The sequence below is a fragment of the Thamnophis sirtalis genome, unplaced genomic scaffold (assembly GCF_051295495.1).
Source record: "Thamnophis sirtalis isolate CommonGarterSnake01/CBP01778 unplaced genomic scaffold, rThaSir2_p1.2 scaffold_3, whole genome shotgun sequence".
Lineage (NCBI taxonomy): Eukaryota > Metazoa > Chordata > Lepidosauria > Squamata > Natricidae > Thamnophis > Thamnophis sirtalis.
In genome coordinates, this window is record NW_028261383.1 from 68,843,023 (window position 1) to 68,865,172 (window position 22,150).

General features: G+C 37.7%; 1 protein-coding gene across 2 annotated transcripts in view; it reads left to right on the forward strand.

The window, feature by feature from the left end:
- PHF2 (PHD finger protein 2) overlaps window positions 1-21,725 on the forward strand; it is a 152,425-nt gene extending 130,700 nt beyond the window's left edge. For both annotated transcript variants that reach the window (XM_014073612.2, XM_087709079.1), the window contains 5 exons: window positions 4,264-4,541; window positions 10,589-10,684; window positions 11,964-12,073; window positions 14,017-14,278; window positions 18,191-21,725. In XM_014073612.2, coding sequence (XP_013929087.1) covers window positions 4,264-4,541; window positions 10,589-10,684; window positions 11,964-12,073; window positions 14,017-14,278; window positions 18,191-18,279 — 835 coding nt within the window. In that variant the 3' untranslated portion in view covers window positions 18,280-21,725. The remainder of the gene's footprint in view (window positions 1-4,263; window positions 4,542-10,588; window positions 10,685-11,963; window positions 12,074-14,016; window positions 14,279-18,190) is intronic.
- Window positions 21,726-22,150: the final 425 nt, after the last annotated feature.

Here is a 22,150-nt window from a genome sequence, read left to right on the forward strand (position 1 = left end):
CTCACAATTAATTTCAAAGTAGAATAATTATAAGTTTGCTTCAAACAAAGAATTAGGAATAAATGAAACCCCAGAAAAACTCAAGGTATAAATCATTCTGTACTTCATTGAGAAGGACTTCTAAATCAATTTGGGGTTGGTCAAGCAAATCTGGACCGATGTTATTAAATCTACATTTGAGAAGTTTGTCAATGTAATACCCCTTCCATTGTTGGAACAATTCTTTGTATTGCACAAGTGTCTGGTGGCTGAGTTTTGCTGAGCTGTAGTATCTCACAATGTAAGGGAATAGTCCTGTTGTAGAGCAATTTAGAAAACTAATACAGCAGTTGATCTGACTGCCCATACTCATCATTGCACCAGGTGCAAATTATTTGTCTAAATAGGTTTCTATATCAGTGTTATCCTTCTGAAATCACAATTATTACCATACACAAAGGTGCAGGTATTGATACTAGCTAGAGAGATCAAGCTATTCTTTGCAAATTGGAATTGTATTTGGAGAATCTCCAAACAGGCACACATTTCTGGACCTGTGCTGTAGAATCATCAAGGTACAGAGTAATGGTTAATCAATCTCCCCCCCCGCCCCCAAATAAGGTTTCTAATATTTTTTATCACAATGTCGCCTTTATGAATTATTCTGAATTAAGTGGATTCTTGAAATAGCAGAAATGGAAAAACAAACGGACTGTGTCTGGATAAAAGGACTGAAATTATCTTTTATACTTCACTTTGAGAAATAATTATTATTCGTACTGCACTGGAATTTATATTGCAATTATATTCTCTTCACAGAGAAATCTTTTTTGTAATTACATTTAGAACTTTTTTAAATTGCATATGAGGCATGAACTGAACAGTTAAAGTTTGTTTATTCAAAACAAAACTGGCAGACTGACAGAACTAATCATAGCTTTGACACATAACAGATAAAATAAGATATAAGTATTTTTACTACACAACCTGCATTATGCATACTTTCCTCTCTAGACACCTTTTAAAATTTAGTTCGTGTTAACTAATTAGTACAACATAGTGCAACAGCATTATATATAAAAGCATTAAAGAATCAACATAACCTTACTTTGATAAACATAAGAATAAATAGGAAAAGGGACAGGGAGTGAGTAGGCCTGGGAACCATGTTATAAACAGAACAAATTGATCAAAAATATTCCTCCTTACTTTTTGTTGAAAAAAAGATTCACTCAAATGCTGACAGTCAAGACTTATCATACATATGTTTTAAAAATATCAAAGATCTATGATTATGCTATTATTATATTCAGCCAGAGAACCAATCTTAATGATGTGTAGAATTCAGGACCAGCCATTCACTACGTATGAATAAAAAAAAAATTCTTCGGTATTTTCTCTCATTAAAGAAAAATATAGCTAATAATCACTACAAGTACAAAAAGGGGATATGATTTTCCAGGGTTTAATAATTGTTTCCTGTTTTATATTTCACTTTGAGCAGATACAGAATTACTAAAATGCAAATATTCTTAATGAAAAACACATTGGGTGCAATCCAATATAAACATTTCTTGCACAGATCTTATTGATATTAAGGAAATTTTTCAAGAGTAGGATCAACAGAATCTTTAAGCCCAAGTCAAAGTGACAGGCAATTCAGTTTTAAAAAAACACAGTCCTTTAAGAGTCTCTTCCTTTTGAGTTTGTGCTTGAATGCTCTGTCGCTTTAAGAGTTTGTGAAGAACTCGCTTTCTTTCTGCCTGCCCAGCCACTGCTTTTGATCAGATCCCACAATTTATTTGCTAACACTCACCTTCCTCTAGGCAGTTCCCCTCTAATTTTCCCATTTGGCAGGCAACTTTTGATGGTCCATTTACATTTGATTCAGGGTTCAAGGTTTTAAGAGAGGTCCTGAAGAAAACAAACAAATGTCTTAAATGCTCTTGGAGTTGATGATAGTAATAAAATTAGGTTTGCTAATGTTTGGCATAGCACTACAAAAGGGACAAATTCCTTTAAACACCAACTCCATCCAAAATGATCCAAACATAACCTGCTGAACATCATACGGTGTTTTTCCAGAGTCTTAACATATTTTAGAATAGGTTGATGTGTTGGCTCTCTTTTCACAAATTTCTCTTTTGAACCCTTAATGAGGGGAAGCAAGTGCTCACCCATATCCTGTAGTACTAAAAAGAGCTACCGTTGTTGTTTTCATTTCTTCAGGGCTCCTCACAAGAAAATTGATTTATAAATACAGTTGCGTGGCCGCTGATACATTAGCATGATACAAAGCTCAACAACACATCTTTCTGCAAATATGAATGCATGCTGTTTATGCATTCAAAATAAACAATTATCACGGCAGGTGCAAAACTCCCTTCCAGTCAGCAATTTGCAACACCTTTGGTGGAAATAGTAGGTTCACGATATTGTTTGTAGCCAGTTGAGCCTTTGGAATTTTCTTCCTGCAGAGGTCTTCCAGCTCAGAAATAGATCTCCTGTGTGCGTTGAAATCTTTCCCCACCCCAATTTTTGACAATATTCTGAGGCTGTGTAGGCCAGTCTGAAACATTTATTTTTCTTTCCTGACAATGGTCAATTTGGAGATATACCATTGTTTGGTTTGCCTTCTTGCTGAAATAGCCAGCTTGTTATCAATCAGTTTCTTCACTGACTGTGGGACATTAGGTTCTAAGGTATGTTGATATTTAGTTGATTCCCCCTCCCAGCATTTTCTATGGCAATGGCTGTCACACAATAAGGTAAAAGTAAAGGTTCCCCTCACACATATGTGCTAGTCATTCCCGACTCTAGGGGCAGTGCTCATCTCTGTTTCAAAGCCGAAGAGCCAGCTCTGTCCGAAGATGTCTCCGTGGTCATGTGGCTGGCATAACTAAATGCCAAAGGTGCAGGGAATGCTGTTACCTTCCCACCAAAGGTGGTCCCTATTTTTCTACTTGCATTTTTACATGCTTTCGAACTGCTAGGTTGGCAGAAGCTGGGACAAGTAACAGGAACTTACTCTGCTACATGGCACTAGGGATTCGAACTGCTGAACTGCCGATCTTCTGAGCCACCACATCTCAATACCGCAGAATATCAAAGCATAATAAAGCCATTTTCATCCACCACCACCCAAGTGTATCTTGCCCAATTGTAGCCAAATCAGTTATGGTTTTGTCAGTCCAAGGAACTTTGCTTTAAAACATTCCAGTCCTATCTAGTTTTCTGTTGCATATTTTGTTGATGGCTCTTATGATGAAGTTAGAGAAAGTGTTTCCTTCACTCATGCAGATCATTGTGGAATCAGCAACATTGTGGTGTGGAACTGTAAACAGCTACCCCACTGGCATCTAGAATTATACCATCATCGGCAGTGATCTATAGATTCTGTGTTGCAGATTTGATCATGTCCCAGGCAGTTCCAGAAAAGATTTTTTCTTGGACTCTCACTTCTTGCCTTGTTTTGCTTTCAAGTATTACATGCAAGTTTCCATTTCCTTACAGTGTTTCTCACTTGAAAAAAAAAACCTAATTGAAAGTATTAGATTTTTTTTTATGATTTCCCCTGCTTTGTTAGAGTAAATTGATGGAGCCCATTGTTGTTGAAAAATAAGCAAAACAACAATTACAGCCAACCAAAACAAGAAAGATTAGAAGGAGAGAAATATGTGCTTCTCTCTGGGATTGTTTGTCACCTATTTTATCCCTTTTAACAACTTACCTTATAAGAAAAAACACAATAGCATTTGAATCAGTTGAAAAGAACCATCAACAATTCCTAATTTATCAATGCAATGTAACATCACAACATCTATTCTAGAATTTTCATGACAATTGTCCCTTGGTCTTTTGTATTTAAATATAGCGGATGGATCCAATTAAAATATTCATTTGATAAAACTGTTTCTTTCAGCAGAACAACAGGGAATAATTCTATCTTGTCCTAGAAGAAGGAAATGTTGAAAGTTATTATAACTTCAGATGGGAAGTGAAAGTACTCTCATGTTTCAAATGTGCCTCTGAAATTCCCTACTTCTGGTTTATGTATGTTTCTCCCCATAATGTCCAATTTTATGCAAACCCATGTGGGATTGACCTGTTTGACCAGAAAAAAAGCTACATTTGTCCATGTGATGTTGACCTGTTCGTGTAAAAAAGCCACACATATTACAATGGATGACATAAGGCAATTTATAACATTGTATATTTATTCTATAGCTCCTATACTTGTTTTAATTTGAAAGGTTTCTCTTGTGCCTCTCCCTTCACTTTTAGTCAACCACCTGCATCTCCCAGCACACAGGAAGCTATCCAAGGAATGTTATCAATGGCAAATCTCCAGTCTTCAGACTCTTGCCTACAACCTTCATGGGGCACCAATCAAGCTAAGAATAATTCCATCTCTGCCACCAACTCCAAAAAATCTGGAAGCAGCAATAGCAAAAATGCAGGCAAACGATTGTTGAAAAAGACTGCAAAAAACAACATTGATATTGAAGATTATGATGAAGACCAGGACCACTTAGATGCCTGTTTTAAAGATTCTGATTATGGTATGAAAACCCTACTTAAGTTCTCCCCTGGATAGTAATCATAGAAAGGCAGTGAAATTTCCAAAGATAGCACTTCTGAAGCTGAAAAGAGTAGCACCCTGTTTCTTTGTCAAAGTTCTGAAGCAGAGGCCCAAATGTTGGGCGGTGGTCTGACTTGCACAGCTGATACAAAGTGAACTTCAAATGCTTTCTCTCTGTGACATAGGGGGAGTTTGCTACAAATTTTTTAGCTGAGTGATTTCATATTTTCAAAGTTAGACTAGCAAAAACTTATGTTGAATGAATGTTGAGGCTTATGATGCATGAGTTGATTGAAGGAAACTGAATATTAATTCCAAGGTGTAAGTAAGATCTGCATATTATCTGATTGACAGTTCTCATGCTTATCTTCTGCCTTAATTTGGTAGTAAAATTGTGCAGAATTATTTAAGTAGCAGGCTAATTCTGTAAAGCTTGTTCCCTGCATAGTGTAATAATGGCTGTTGGACCAGGACTTCATATATTGTACACTGTTACAGCATTGCATAAAGATTGAAATGATTTTTGCTTATGTTCCTATGTGTAAGGATAATTTCTGATGCCTTGGCATAAAAATTTTCCTTTTCTGTTGATTAAATCAAATTCCAAGAATTGGGCATCTGTAAGTTCAGAACCGTCACTTTAGTTGAGCTATGCAAAATAAAATTTGTTTCCCCAAGTTTTTATTCAAGAAAGTTATTGCCCTTATCCATCATAAAATCCCAGTCTAGAAATGTGTAGACAGATCCCTCAGTGTTATTCTTCATTATCCTATCAATTAATATGTTGTCTTACTGTTTCCAGACCATTCTGTGTCAAATTCTATAAATTTGTAGTATCCCAGTTCAATTCTGGGATAAGGGGGGAAAAACAGGGAAAGTTATGTACTACCTTTGAAAATTACTGTTTGAGTGATTCAAGGCACTCATTAGTGCCTCATCTAAGATTGAGTAACTTCATTTTTAATGGAATGGTAATATTAGAAAGTGGGGAGCGATGGCTCAATGGTTAAGGACACTGAGCTTGTCAACTGGAAAGCTAACAGCCTGGGTTTAAGACCAAGCATCATGCAACAGGGTGAACTCCCATTACTTACAGTACTTGCTCCACCTCATGCCCACTTATTAGTTCGAAAACATGCAATTACAAGTAGATAAATAGGTAACACTTTAGTGGAAAGGTAACCAATATATGCTTCCGCTTATAGTCATGTTGGCCACATGACCATGGTAACATCTTCAAACAGTGCTGGCTGCCTCAGCTAACCAACAGAGATGAGCTCCGCCCCATAGAGTCAGAAATGACTGGAGAGGGAAAATCTTTACCTTTAACAATGGAAGGCGAACAAGTTTGATGTGGTTCCACCACAAATCCGCGAAGCCCTTATCCGCGGAGACATAAGCGCGAAGACTAATTCGCGCCGTTCGAAGCGCTAAGGAAAAACGCGACCCTACCGCGATGACATAATCGCGGAGGGCAAATCCGCACATTCCCAAGCACTCACTACCCTAAACCTAAACCTAAACCTAACCCTAAACCTAACCCTAAACCTAACCCTAAAACAAACCCTAAAACAAACCCCTAAACCTAATCCTAACCCTTACCTTAATTGAAATTGGCTTTCTGCCGCGGCGCCGTTTTAAAGCGCCCTTCTGTTGCTGCGCTGTTGTCGCGGCGGTGATGACGCACGGTGATGACGTCGCAGCTTTAGCGCCGCGATTTTATCACTGCTATTTTGACGAGCGCGGTTTTGTCGTGCCACGGTTTGATGTAATGATTAAGGCACCAGTCTAGAACATAGGACACTGAATTTTAGCTTCCCTTTAGATATTGAAGATAGTAGGGTGACTTTGGGCCAATCATTCCCTCCATCTTAGGAAGAAGGTCATAGCAAGTCATTTCTGAAAATATTGGCAAGAAAACAGACTAGTTCAGCAATCACCAGGAGTCAAGATCGACTCTCAGGCAACAGAAAATAAACTAAAAAAGTGACAAACTTTGAATATATATAAAATAGCTAGCAAGCTAGGCAGGCTGACAGGCAGGCAGAAAGACAGTAATATTTAGCTTCTAATAAAAATATAGATATTAGGGACATGCCCAACATTGCACAACATGCATTAAAATAGCTGCCCTTGGTACAACTCCTTAAAAAGATGTAATTTCTGTTTTCAGCATCTGATGTGATTAATATATACATATTGAAATTCTCTGAAAGTAAATGAAAACGTGACTCTTCATTATACAGATTTGACAAAACATAAACAGATGTTAAAATTACATTACCTGAAGACATATCACTCAAGTTAAATTAACTTTAAAACTGGGCAAAAGTGTAATGTAGAGACACGCTCTAAATGTGACATCCTGAAAGAAGAGAAGTTTGTTCTGGGGAGATCAACATTCTTGCTAATTATGTATTTACGCTACCACTTAATAGGTTTGCTTTGTTGTAAGATGGTTAGTCCACCAAGATTCCATTAGGGCCACATCTGGTCAGCACATTTTCATTCAGCGGTTAAACTGATGCAATTACTTCTGGTGTATAAACATTATTGGCCTAACAGGAGAAATGAAAACAAAGTCTCCATTTTGGATAGGTTATTTGGTTAACTTGGATTTCCTTCAAACTTTAATGCAATTAAAGACTAGAACCTGGGAAATACTGAATGGAAAAGAGAAATGTCCCTACAAAGTAAAAATGAAGCATTAGGGAGCATTGTTGTAGAGAAAGCGGTACACACACACACACACACACACACACACACACACACACACACACACACACCAGTGGTGGGTTTCAAATTTTTTTGGAACCTACTCTGGAGGTGTGGCCTCCTTTGTGGGAGTAGCTTGCCGGCCATGTGTTTTCTTTTCTTTTCTTTCTTTCTTTCTTTCTTTCTTTCTTTCTTTCTTTCTTTCTTTCTTTCTTTCTTTCTTTCTTTCTTTCTTTCTTTCTTTCTTTCTTTCTTTCTCTCCTTCCTTTTGTCTCTCTGTCCCTTTTTTCTTTATTTCTTTATTTATTTCTTCCTTTCTCTCTCTTTCTCTCTCTCTCTCTCTCTCTCTGTGTCAGTCTCTTTGTCTCTGTCTCTGTCTCTGTCTCTGTCTCTGTCTCTGTCTCTGTCTCTGTCTCTGTCTCTGTCTCTGTCTCTGTCTCTGTCTCTCTCTCTCTCTCTCTCTCTCTGTGTGTGTGTGTGTGTGTGTGTGTGTGTGTGTGTGTGTGTGTGTCAGTGGTGGGTTTCAAAATTTTTTGGAACCTATTCTGTAGGTGTGGTCTGCTTTCCGGGTCCACTGGTGGAACCTCTTCTAACCGGTTCGGTAGATTTGACGAACCGGTTCTACCGAATAGGTGCGAATTGGTAGGAACCCACTTCTGACACACACACAAACACACGCCTTACTTAGCAACCACAATTGAAACCAGCAATTCTGTTGCTAAATGCCTCAGTTGCAAAGTAGACCGTAGAACTATCACATCACCATAACAGATTTACAAAGTAACTTCCCATATGGTCATTAAGTGAGTTGCCACACTTGTAAAGTGAAACATCACATGTCTCTGACTTGGATTTAACGTCCACCTTGTCCATTAATCCTGTTTGTCACCAAGTGGTTGGAAAACACTCAAATGATCAACATGGTCATAAATGGACACAGGTTGACAAGTGCCCAAATCACATGGGGTACTGTGGGCCGAAGTGGCGCAGTGGTTAAATGCAGTACTGCAGGCTACTTCAGCTGACTGCAGTTCTGCAGTTCGGCTGTTCAAATCTCACCGGCTCAGGGTTGACTCAGCCTTCCATCCTTCCGAGGTGGGTAAAATGAGGACCCGGATTGTTGTTGGGGGCAATATGCTGACTCTGTAAACCGCTTAGAGAGGGCTGAAAGCCCTATGAAGCGGTATATAAGTCTAACCGCTATTGCTATTGCTATGATCATAAAGTACAAGGACTGGTTGCAAAGGGTTTTTCTGTTGTAACCTCAGATAGTTCCTAAACAAGGCAGTCAGTAAGCAAAGGCTACCTATAAAACACACACACACACACACACACACACACACACACACACACACTTATACACACCTACACATACAGAGGTAGTCTTAAACGTCATTCATTTAGGGTCCCCTTGAAGTTACGATGCAACTAAAGAAAGTGACTTATGACCAATCCTTGCACTTGCAATTGTCTCAATGTTGCGATGGTCACTTGTTTTTGATCGGGTGCTTGGCAACCAGGTCACATTTATGATGGCTGCAGCATCGCAGGGTCACAATGACCACCATTTACAATCTTTATAAATGATAACCAATGAGGAAACCTCTCTCTCTCTCCCTCTCCCTCTCCCCCCTCTCTCTTTCTCTCCACGTGCGCACACACATACTTATGTATTGGGGCAATGTGCTGTAAAATTAAAAGCTTTTGTCTTTGTAATGGAAAATGGTCCTTTTTGTTTGTTTTTCTTTTTAAGCATGTAGTATTGTGGTCCATTTACATATTTGTGACTGTGAATAAGGTTTGAAGGTTTGAAGGTTTATTACAATTTATAGGCCGCCCTTTTCCCTGAGGGGACTCAGGGCGGCTTACATAGGATCAGGGGAGGGAAATACAAACAATGACGTAGACAAACATAGAGTAAAATAGTGTGCAGCATTCATTCATCATTCGGGAGGGGCAATTATCTTTGTCCCCAGGCCTGACGGGCTAGCCAGGTCTTAAGGGCTATGCGGAAGGCCTGGACGGTGGTGAGAGTACGAATCTCCACGGGAAGCTCGTTCCAAAGGGTCGGAGCTACTACAGAAAAGGCTCTCCTCCTTGTAGTTGCCAGCCGGCACTGGCTGGCAGATGGAATTCGGAGGAGGCCCAATCTGTGAGATCTAATTGGTCGCAGGGAGGTAATTGGCAGAAGGCGGTCTCTCAAGTACGCAGATCCACTACCATGAAGGGCTTTGTGGGTGACTAGTAGCACCTTGAAGCGCACCCGGAGATCGACAGGTAGCCAGCGCAGCTCGCGGAGGATAGGTGTTATGTGGGTGAACCGAGGTGCACCCACGATCACTCGCGCGGCCGCGTTCTGGACTAGCTGAAGTCGCCGGATGCTCTTCAAGGGCAGCCCCATGTAGAGCACATTGCAGTATTCCAGCCTAGAGGTCACAAGGGCCCGAGTGACTGTTGTGAGAGCCTCCCGATTCAGGTAGGGTCGCAACTGGCGCACCAGGCGAACCTGGGCAAATGCCCCCCTGGTCACAGCCGTCAGGTGGTGATCAAAGGATAGCTGTGGGTCCAGGAGGACTCTCAAGTTGCGAACCCTCTCTGAGGGGTGTAGAATTTGACCCCCCAGCCTGAGTGATGGAGTATTGGTCGAATTGTTGGGAGGGAAACACAACAGCCACTCAGTCTTTTCCGGGTTGAATACAAGCTTGTTAGCCCTCATCCAGTCCATAACGGCTTCAAGGCCTCGGCTCATCACGTCCGCCGCTTCATTGAGTTGGCACGAGGCGGACAGATACAACTGGGTATCGTCCGCATATTGATGGTATCTTATCCCGTGCCTGCGAATGATCTCTCCCAGCGGTTTCATGTAGATGTTGAATAGTAGGGGGGATAAGACCGAACCCTGAGGCACCCCATATTTTAGGGGCCTAGGGGTCGATCTCTGCCCCCCCACTAACACCGACTGAATAACGGTTTGTAAGAGATATTTCTGAAAAAGTTTTGGAACATAAAGGACATTGCTCTCTATCTCCTTCCTACTGAACTTTATCTCACCCCGGGTTATTATCTGCGTAGTCTTATTCCACTGTTTTCCCAGCCTAGGAGAACAGCCAGCTGCAAAACATAGAAGAGGCAGGAAAAAGCTTCACTGGCAGCTAAATCTGTGGCTGCTTCAGGTTCATAGCATGGAAAAGCCAAAGTCTATTATGCAGCCAAATTGTTTTATGGGAATTGAGACATTGGTCCATTTTCTACAAGCATGATAATTTTATAATGCCGTACCAGACTCTTTTTTTTTTCTTTTTCGTGATTTAGTTTATCCCTCCCTTGAATCAGATGAAGATAATCCAGTGTTCAAATCTCGATCAAAAAAGAGGAAAAGCTCCGACGATGCACCGTACAGCCCCACAGGTAATATTTTTGATATTACATGCAAAGTCATACCAGAGAAAAACTCATGACAGATTTCAGTGATATGCGTACATGGCATACATTGAATTACAATTAAATAAATTTTAATATGGAAAATATCTTGCTCAAAGTAGCTTGTCTGGCCTGTTAGTATCCAGTATGTTTTCTTTCATGTTATTACAATTTAAGATTACAATTTAATTCATTTAATTATTAATATTACAAAAGACAAAGATAGAAGAGAACTGAACATCTTTGTTATTTTAAGGATTGGACTTTGGAGATCAGAACCATAGTATTCTTGAACAACTTCTAGAAATCTCAAACCAATTTTATATTTTGTGAACGAATCATATAATGGCACTGCTTTTACATTTTTTTAAAAATATTCTGAGAAGTTTTGGGGCCAAATATTCCAAAATGCTTTGAAACACTGAAGATAAAAATTGTACTCGGGACCCAAATAGTTCACTCTCCCAGGAGGGGGAGGGCAGAGGTTGGGTTGGGGGGAACATTGTGGGAATCATGGTAAAGTTTGCTTTAATTGCAAGAAGTTAATAATATGATCATAGAATATGTTTACTTAATATAGGTTTAACAGTGTATGAGAGTCCAGCCTATACATTTAGGGGAATAGCACAAGCGCTTTGACTATATGTGTGTGTGTGTGTGTGTGTGTGTGTGTGTGTGTGTGTGTGTCTATGTATATACATACAAACATACATACATACATACATGTATGTATGTATGTATGTATATATACATATATACATGTTTGTGTGTATATATATGTATCCCAGTAAGGGTATGGCTAGCTAATGAGAGCTAAATAGCTTGAAATAGATCTATACTAGTCTCCCTTTATTTATTTATCAGCACAAATATAACGCATATGTATATATGTATCTATACACACACACACACACACACACACCACTTCACAGTGCTTTACAACCCTCTCTAAGTGGTTTACAGAGTCAGCATATTGCCCTTAACAATCTGAGTCCTCGTTTACTGACCTTGGAAGGATGGGAGGCTGAGTCAACCTTGAGCCCCATCAAGATCAAACTCCAGACTGTGGACAGAGTTGGCCTGCAATACTGCATTATAAGCACTGGGCCACCAGGATTCGGGCTTTATTTTTTTCTATTACAGGGTTTGTATTTGTTTCTTTGTAGTGCCTGAAATAGTTATATTTCTGTCATTACCAATATATTTGGATTGTATATGCATTCCATTACCTGTTAGCTTTATTGTTTATTTTTTCTTCTGCATTTAGCAAGAGTTGGTCCATCAGTACCACGGCAGGACAGACCAGTCCGAGAAGGGACAAGAGTTGCTTCTATTGAAACTGGATTGGCAGCAGCTGCTGCCAAATTATCTCAGCAGGTGAGCTTTCCAAACAGGGGTCAACCATCACTTTCCCAAAATGTTGATTTTATGGAACATTGTTTTCCGTGAACAAATTACTAATGAGAAGATTCATCAAAGGAAATCCTGCTTTTGGTCTAAATAATTCTTCTATTTTACAGTCCTCAGAATTATATGGAAAACCAGCCAATGCTCAACGTTGTCTCTCCAAATCATTTTGAGAACTGTGCCTGGAATGCAGTGATGGGTTTCAAAACTTGCCGGCCATGTGATTGAGTGGGAGTGGCTTGGCAGTCATGTGACTGGGTGGGCATGGTCAACTTGTAAAATGTGGTGAAATTCACTTAACAACACTCTTGCTTAGCAACCAAAATGTTGGCTCAGAAACTCTGGCATTTGAAGCATGCAAGTCTTAAAGCTGTCAAGTTACAAGACCCTTGCACCCCTAACTCTTTAGAAAAAAAACCCAGGGTTGTTCAAACTTGACAGCTTTAAGATTTATGGACTTCAACTTCCAGAATTCCTCCTGTCGCTCTTCATCTTGATGATATGCGGACAGGCGGGGGGGGGAACGGAATGGAGCTGGAACTGGTTCTAAACGGCACTGTAGATTTGTGGAACCTCTTCTATAGAAGAGGTTAGAACTGGCAGGAACCCACCCCTGCTGGAATGCTATGTTAGCCTTTCAAATGGAAGGACTTTTTGGAATTGATGTTGATTTCACCTCCAAAAGGATAATGCAGATACCTGAAGGCAGCTCCTGATCTGCTGCTCTCCTTACCACTTTGCCTCTGTTGCCATTTGGCCCTCCTTTTCTCGCACAGTTCCTCTACTCACTGCTTCTCCAATGAGGCAGCTCACTGCACACACTTATTCTCCAGGTGGCTATCCTAGAAATGGCCTTCTGGGTTGTCTTGTGGCACCTATTAGAGGACTACACATAGGAATGCAAAGTAAACTTCAGATTGCTGAAAAGCTTTGTTCCCAAAGGTAATTTTTTTTCCAAAAGGCAACTGGACTATCTTAGGTTTTTTTCCCCTGCTGAATCATTTTTTGAAGTTGTATCAATTGATCTGCACTGAGCATTTATGGACAATAAAGGTGGTGTCCTCTCAGAAACCAGTTCTGCACTTATTTTTGGGGTGATACCATTATTTCACATCACTTCTCAATGAAGTCTATAGCTTTCTGGCTTTGATTTGTTTTTGTTTTTAAAGTGCAGCGGCTGTCTAGCAAGGTATTTCATAATATGCATAACATCTAAAAGCTAAATACGGCATTTTGTTCCTTAATATTTGTCAGTATTTTTTCCTGTTTCACAGTGGAATATCATAATTTCTCAAAAGTATAAAATTGTTCTAATCATTAATATATTTTCAGAAACCTTAAAATACTTACAGAGACACAACCCACACAATTCATAGAAAAATTTACACAACAGACAAATATCAGAAGAATATTTTTAGGATCAACACCCATGAATGGTTGTAGAAAATCAAATTATTGACAAATAATTTGGTGTGAGATTAGAAAAGATCAGCTCTTTGTATATATATCTAAAAATTCTCAATTATACCACTTGGTCGGCATTTTCCCCAATGCTCATCACTTTTCTTGCATACATTGTTTGAGTAGGTGTCAGATACAAAGAATCAGGGCCATATTTTACTTTATTTTGTTTAGAAGGTTTATTGTTTAATCCTATACACAAGAATCTAAGTCAACTAAAGTTCAAAGTTAAATTGGCATCAGATAAGTTTCAACAGAATTCAAGAGAGATTGGACTTAGATAGTTTCTGGGAACGTAATGACTCTAGGCTAATGATTTATTTAACTCTGACCCTCAGCTCTAGCTGCTCTTCTCCTATCTCAGGACACTTTCCTTAATGACTATTTATCATTTTTTAAAGCTAATGATTGTTATTTCTCTCTCCCCCTCTCCTTCTCTCATCATGCGAAAGGAGGAACAAAAGGGCAAGAAGAAAAAGAATACCAAAAAGAAACTATCTCCCAACAATGCTAATAAAATCCCTCAGGAAGGCAGCTCTCCTGAACCTCGGCTGGAGTGCCATAGCAGTAGTTTAGCAGACCATGAGTACACAGCTGGTGCCAGCACACTTGGGGTGGCCCAAATGAACAGAGGCCCTCAGCCCATGGCCCCGGGAGTTTTCCTTACACAACGGAGAGCCTCATCATCATCACAGAATAATGCAGCTGCCAAAGGTACTTTCCATAGATTTGTCTCAAGAATGGTGTAAGATTTGGTCAGCCAATCAAAGTTTTTTTGGGTGAGGCTCAAAATTATTTATTTATTCATTTGTGTGTTTGTTTGTTTATTTGTTTATTATTTACCTTTTTATAAAATTGATTGGCCACCCATCTTAACATAGGGTAACTTACATATCTAAACATTTCTTATCCTATTTTATTTTACTTATTTTCTTTAACTTGAAAGCACAATCAAGAAAAAAGAAAAAATGGAAGACATTTACAAGCAACGTCAAATGAAACAACTTTCAAAGTTGCATTGGATTAATGCTGCATATAAATATGTTTTTCTATCATTGAAGCACTTAAAAACCATTGTTAATATGAAATCCATATTCAGTAATTAACAGAGGCAAGCGATATAATAAGAGTCATCAGAATAAATAATTAACAGTGAATTTCTATCTTATCCAAGATCTCTATCATAAAATTTCATATAGAAAAAGCAGCTTTGAGACAACCATGAGCTGGATGACTGAGAATTTCCATAGACATTTGTAATATTTATAGTAAATAATATTTATCTTTCATGAATATTCTCATTGTTGCATATCGTCATGCTTAGCTTATGAATCCATTTAATTATACAAACATTGACATGTTTAATTTTTGAGTTGTATTTCCATAATAATTTACTAAGTGTTCTGAATTTTGTGTTACAAGCTTTTCAAATTCAACTTTCTAAATGTTCCACCTTAGTTTTGCAATTTGTTTTGAATTGCACTACTAATCTGAACATATTAAAACCAATGAGGCATTTCTGATCAGTCTAAGGGAGAATCTTGAAATATTTCACCTTTCTTTAGTTAGACATTCATTCACTCAAATTTATATAATTTAGATGCATAAAATTGATTAAAATTTCATCAATCAATACTTTTTAATCAATAATTTTTAAAATTAAATTTCCATGTACCCAATCATTAGAACCCTGGTACTTGCTATAAATATTACTTTTCCAATTCAGATACCTTCCAAGTAGTAATTTGAATCTTAATAATCTGATATGTTCTTCACCTTTGTCTGGAAATTAGTACTTATCTTCAGATATTTTGAGGTTCACCTTCACTAAGCGATATCTCCATGCCATGCTGAGTGCTACATTCCCATTGGCAATTCTCTTGCAGGAGCATTCATTGAATTCAAAGCACAGAAGAGTTTATTATTGATACCTTTAATACAAGAATCCAGTCAACTAACAGTCAAATCTAAATTGGCATTAAATGAGGCTCAACCGAATTCACGGGAGGCTGGATTTAAGCCTCTTTTGGCAATGCAGTGACTCCAAACTGATGACACGTTTAACTCTTGTCTTCTAGTTTAGCCTGCTCTTCTTCTACACAATGACGGAGAAAATAAAGGAAGATGTAGTACCAGAGAAAGTACTAAGAGAGCTAAGATAATTGCATTATTTACACAGTTCATCCTCAGATATTCATTAAAAAAATACTTGAAGAGAAGTTTAGCTTTTTGTATTTTGTAACTCTTTTCTAATTGAAAGATTTTTCATTCTTAGAAGTGGCAAAGCAAATTTCATTTACACCCCTCCCCCCAATGGAATTGGGTAAAATGTGGATATCAAGAAAACGTGAGGATCTCTCAAGGCAGCAGTCTCCAACTTCTGCGGCTTGGTGGCCCAGCTGGGGAAGGAGGGAACTGAACCACATGAGTAGCAAGTCAGTGCACATGCACACAGCCTTTGTGCGAGCAGTGGCCTGGCGCATGAGCGCGCAGCTTGACTAGCATAGGTGGCAGACCGACAAGCACATGCACGTGCACAAATGCTCGTTGGCCCACTGCTTGTGCAAGTTGCACTCGCTGCACCAGCCACTCCCGTGGCCCAATTCCAAATAGACCATGGTTTGGTACTGGGCCGTGGGCCCAGGGTTGGGAACCCCTGTTTTAAAGTATAACCAAAATCAAAGTACATAAACTTTGAATATAGCTTTCTGATCATTTAGCTGCTGTCCAACACTTTTCATACATATATTATTTGGCAAATCTCAGTTTCTTGCAGTACTCTCAGTAAAGAAATTTGCCAAAAAAATCATGCAGGTAGTATAAACTAGGAGCAGCTAATTCTTTGGAATCATGTGGATATTTCAGCTGGAAAAAAAGGCTTTCACAAGATCCTTTTTTTTTCTGGTGCTGTAAATATTCCATATATTTGTTCATATATGTTTGGAAAGGTGAACAGATGTGGGACACTACTGAAGAACTAGATGAGTAACAACTGGATTTTACATTTTTCAGAAATAGGGCTTCTCTTAATATTCAATTCTTTATGCTGGCAGCTTTTGAAGAACTCCTGGGTTCATCCTGATACTACAATATTACTTGAGAAAGCCTAGTTTGAAGCCACCTTCCACATTTATTCTAAATGATCAAATGCTTCCTTTTCTGTTTTTTTTCTTTGACTAGGAATTTTGAGAACTGTTGTTCAAATATATTTGACAGTATTAGTTTGGAGAAGACTTTAGTGTATTTTCAATAGTATGATTGCATACATATGGATTTTGACTAATATAAAACATGAATAATTAGTCTCTGTATTTCTTACTTGTCCTGAAAAATCTATGCGAAATAAATCTTTGGTTTTACAAGTCATTGAGAGTTTATTCACAAAACCCACAGAGATTTTGTTGTAGCTGTTCAGATAAAAAACTTGCACTCATTTTTATCTGAAAGTAATTGTTTTTATACCCTAAATTGACAATCCAGTACATTGGCACATATGGGGTATTTGTTTTATTATGAGAGAGGCATGAATGGACAAAACAGTGTATATTAAATTATCCACAGAAACACTTAGGAAATGGGTCCCAAGCTAGATCAAACTGTGGCCTTTACTTATTCAAGAAGCAGCAATGAAGGGAAGAGGCAGAAGATGTCATAAATGGACAAAACAGTGTATATTAAATTATCCACAGAAACACTTAGGAAATGGGTCCCAAGATAGATCAAACTGTAGCCTTTACTTATTCAAGAAGCAGCAATGAAGGGAAGAGGCAGAAGATGTCATAAAAAGACGTCATAAAGAGAATACTTTTAAAACCTCAAATGAATTGAAGATGACTCCATTTACTACTTGTTATAAAATTTGAATTTTATAACAAATTGTATAACTAAGCAGTAATCTGAAAGTACCAGTTTCATAAATCTGTTTCATAAACTAATTTAGGATAAAACAGAATAACTAAGCAGCTTTTTCTCAACAGATGGAGACACCTTAATGTAGAAGACAATACAATAATAGTTCCTTCTGTGGTGTGTCACTTCTGATAGATCATTTGCACCTGCAAAAATTAGAACTGCAGTAATTTAATGATATATGTGCTTATTAATCCAGGGCATAGAGTCATGCAGTAATATAGAAGATTTGTGAATTATCAGATTAAAATATCACTTCAATTTTGAATTGATTAGGTGGCTATAAGCAACTGTTCTCTTCATCCTCAGGCTTATGGGGCAGGTAGTGATGCTTAAAGCATTTAACTTGGGTGAAATTCAGCAGGTTCTGACAGGTTCTGGAGAACTGGAAGCAGAAATTTTAAGTAGTTCGGAGAACTGGCAAATACCACCACTGGCTGGCCCCAGCGTTTGGAGGGAATTGAGATTTTGCAGTATCCTTCCCCTGCCACGCTCACCAAGCCACGCCCACAAAACCAGTAGTAAAAAAATGCATTTCACTACTGATTTAACTGGATATTAACTGATTTAGTGTTGAAGAGAAATGCAGCTGAATGTTTTATAAATCAATTTTCATTTACATTTGTGTCATCCTTTTGGGTCTTTAACTTCTAGTTTCTTTTGGTTGCTGCTGCTATTGTTTTCTGGTTTACAGTGTCTCTCTTCTGTTACTTCCAGGGAAACGTACAAAAAAAGGCATGGCTACAGCTAAACAAAGGCTTGGGAAGATTTTGAAAATTCATCGGAATGGGAAACTTCTCCTTTAAAATCCGGTCATAATTGGGACTATCAAAGCTCAGCATATTCTGAGCTGTCACGCTAGCTCTTCAACTCTTGAAGGACTCCAGTAGTATTGTGCAACATCTTAGGGACAATACCAGTTAACTTTTTGCCACCACTTTAATAAATTCTTTTTAACTTTCGGCAGTTAAAACCTGTACAGATACTGCTATAAATATTTTTTAATATAGACGTCCTTTCTCAAATTGCTGAGAGTGACTAGTTAGCAAAAAGTTAATACTCTGAGACACTGAGGATCATTCCAGTTTTAGGAAAGTATCCCTTTAACTTGTTTATAAGTGAGGAAAAAGCTGTTGTTTTTAAGAGTATGCACATTCATTTCAATTATGCTTCTTTTATCAAAGTTGAACCAATTTTAAAGAGGTATCTGATTAAAAGGCAGAGTTTTTTAAAAAAAGTTTCTCAAATTGACTTGTAGACAAGGTAAAGAAATTTATGCCATGACTATTTGAGATACAACACATGCATGAAACAATATGCATAAAGAAATAATCTAGGTTTCTTTATCTGGCTCACGATAAATATGTTTTATTCAGAAGATAAGTTAAAATTGCACTTCAGCACTGCTAAAACTTTCCCTATAACCAGACATTGGAGAACTATGGATGACTTAATTTATTTTATGTGCAATGCAAGATGATTTTCTAAAAACATTATGGATTAAAAATCCAATTTAATTGGGTAATGATTTGGATATAGGTGCAGTTCTTTGGACATCAAAAGGGTTTTTTAATTAGCTTTGGTTGGTGTTGGTTTGCATTTCTTTTCATTGATAAATTTTGCCACTCCCACTGTTTCTTATATATATATATTGTTTTAACTTTGGTCCCATGGTATGTTTTCCACACTCAATGTCTTTGTTCTCATAAGTGAATATCAATGAGTGATAGGAATTAAAGATCAGCAAACAGAAACAACCCTTCGCTCCCTGCTAAACTCTCACAATTATGTGTAATTGAGTAAAACATTAGAAATCAATTGGTACCTCAAAGTCAAACTCTGAGAACAATGACTCTTGACTGTACTTATATAACATGGTTTACAACCTATAGAGGCTACAGCAAAATCAAATCAATTGTGCTACATCATTTTAAACTGTCATTGTTTGCTGTGGCTTCTCATGTTGTGTGAATAGAGCCACCATGTTTTTTTAAACCATAGTTAATGGATTAATGTGTTTACATCCAGTCTGAATTTGATGATTTTTTTTCTCTTTCTCTCTCTCTCACTCTCACCTGTTCCAGTTAAATATTTGTTTACATGACCATGGAAACTGGAAGTATTTCTTTCCCCATGCCCCTATATTTTTTATTCAGCATTGCTGTTTTGAAATTATATCCCCATTAATTTAATTTCATGGTAGGGTGGAATCCACCATTTAACTTGATGATAGCATTGTAGCTTCTGCTTGGATGCTCATAAGGCACTGATAACATGTGATATTGGACAATATGTAGGAAAAGAGATGCCAGGCTCATCCCAAGATTCTGCGGTTAGGATTTTTGTTCTACAAAGTGACAAAGTGTCGGTTTTCTTTGTGCAATCTGAGTGGGTAGCAGGCATATCATCATCATCATCATGAGAGAGGGCTGTAAAGCACTGGTATATAAGTGGTATATAAGTCTACGTGCTATTAGTATCTTACAAAATGGCATCCTTAGTCAAATATCTCTTTCCTTATTTCTTTGAAGGGACTTTTAATCTCCCTCTATCAGTTCACACTTAAGTTCATGACTGATGATTTACCTCATAAATCACTTAAGTTATCTTGAGATGAAACAGATGAAGACAGTGGTTCTTTTTTCACCTCCATTTCCCTGGATCATGGATTAATCCCTGGATCATGTAAGCAAATCAAGCAAAGCTCTTGTCCTGGAACCCCTCCCCCCCCAATCCCCCAAGCACTTATTTTCTGATTTACAACCAAACCCTTTCCTTGAGCTGCATATCAGGAGAAAAAGTGCCCCAAACAATATTATTTTCTCTCCATAAAGGAATACACAGAAACTTTTTAGAGCTTATGAATTTAGTAATATAATGGATCAGCTGTTTATATATAAACCTCGGTTGCAAGACCTGTAATGAGTTAGCAAGAATGTGCAGCCCTATCAGAGAGGTATTCTGACATTCATATCCATTCAAGCACTTCCTTTCAGATACGCTTGTCTGAAGGAACAAGGGCTGTGCTCACCTAAGCGTCAGGCCGGATGAGAGCCGAACTTATGAACAGTTTAACTGGATACTTATTGCTTCTGAACTCTCTTAGTGTTTGGTGTAGAATGCTTTATATTTTACATTAAACTAGCTTGTCTGCATATAAACACTTAGAGCACAATCCTATGCATGTTTACTCAGATATCAAACCTGTTGTATTCCATGGAACTTACTCTCATGTGTAGAGTACTGTGTACAGGATTGTAGCCTTAAGGCGTTGCATTTGTTTCTCAGGCAATTCCAGATTTTCATTTATAGATACGTGTCTGAAAGCATATTTTTTCATAGAATCTAGCCTGTAAATAGCTTTTTAAAGTACCTTCTTTTTTATAAGATCGAAGTATCTTTAGACATTTCTTTCTATAGAATAGTTCATTAACCTTTATACAAATTTTTTGCTGAGTATTTTGCCGAGTATTTTAGGTTTCTTGACTCTGAAAGAGATACTCTGTTTTTGTCCTCAATTTAATTCCTTTTTCTCCCTTTCTTAATTTTGGCATTGCCTGAAAAACAAGTAAAATGTTGTGCAGCCTTATACAGAATCAAATAATAGTACAAAATTATCTATTTAAGATACAATATGAAGAAGAATCTTCGACTTTATAATACCAGCTCCTTGTCTCAATTCTTGTATTATGAGGGGATACAATTATTTTATTAGCACCTTGTGAAGTGTTTCTGTGTTTTGTGATGATGTAATTTATTAATGTTTGTAGCTTTTTATATTTGTACATTTCTTATGAGCTTTGTTTATATACACATTACCTGGATGTGATGTCCATGAGGAAAAAATAAAACAGCTATAGAAAACAACTGAGGCCTTATTAACTGACCTTTCTAGTTATGGTGAGGGACTGGGTCTGAATTCTTGGCGTCAAAAATGTTAGTTGAATAGGGCCCCAGAGTTAAGCAAGTTTTTTAAAGCTTCCCTAGTATACTGTTATTGTCAGCATTTATATATTATAACGCAGACATCATGCTGGTTTTATTATTATTATTACGTTTATGTTTATGATTATTATTTTCACAACATGTACATTTCTAACAAAGTTTATTGTGGCTATCTATTACAGTGTTTTATTTACCAATTCATATCAAATGCTCTTGTATCAAGTCCATGAAATCTAAGTAAACTTAGATCAAAATTTTAAAAGTAAAATATTTCAGGTTTTGTATAGAATTTGTGTTGGTGTGTTTATTTATATACTACATTTAAGTTGTTCCCCACAGTTGTTTGACGAGAATTTCATGCGTTGTTGCTTTCAGAAATGATTTCCTGCCAAAGTATGCCAGTTATAGCTCAATCAGTTGAGTTCAGTATTGAAATCCTAATAAGATGGATGGTAATCCTTGGTCCCCAAAAATGAAAATGTTCCTGTCCTAGACAACCTCAATAAAGAAACATGTATACCAGTTTTTCAATTCACGTATTTTAAAAACCATTTTTCTTCCTGAACAAGGATAATCATAGTGACTTTTCATTCTTATTGGTTTGTGTGTTATTTAGCCAATGAACTATTCACTTCAATTTCATACTGCAAGCACTGTTTGTCTGCCCTTATGCTTAGCTCAGCACAGTCGTGCCTTAGCTGCTGCCCTTTTACTCTGTTCCAACAGTAAGGA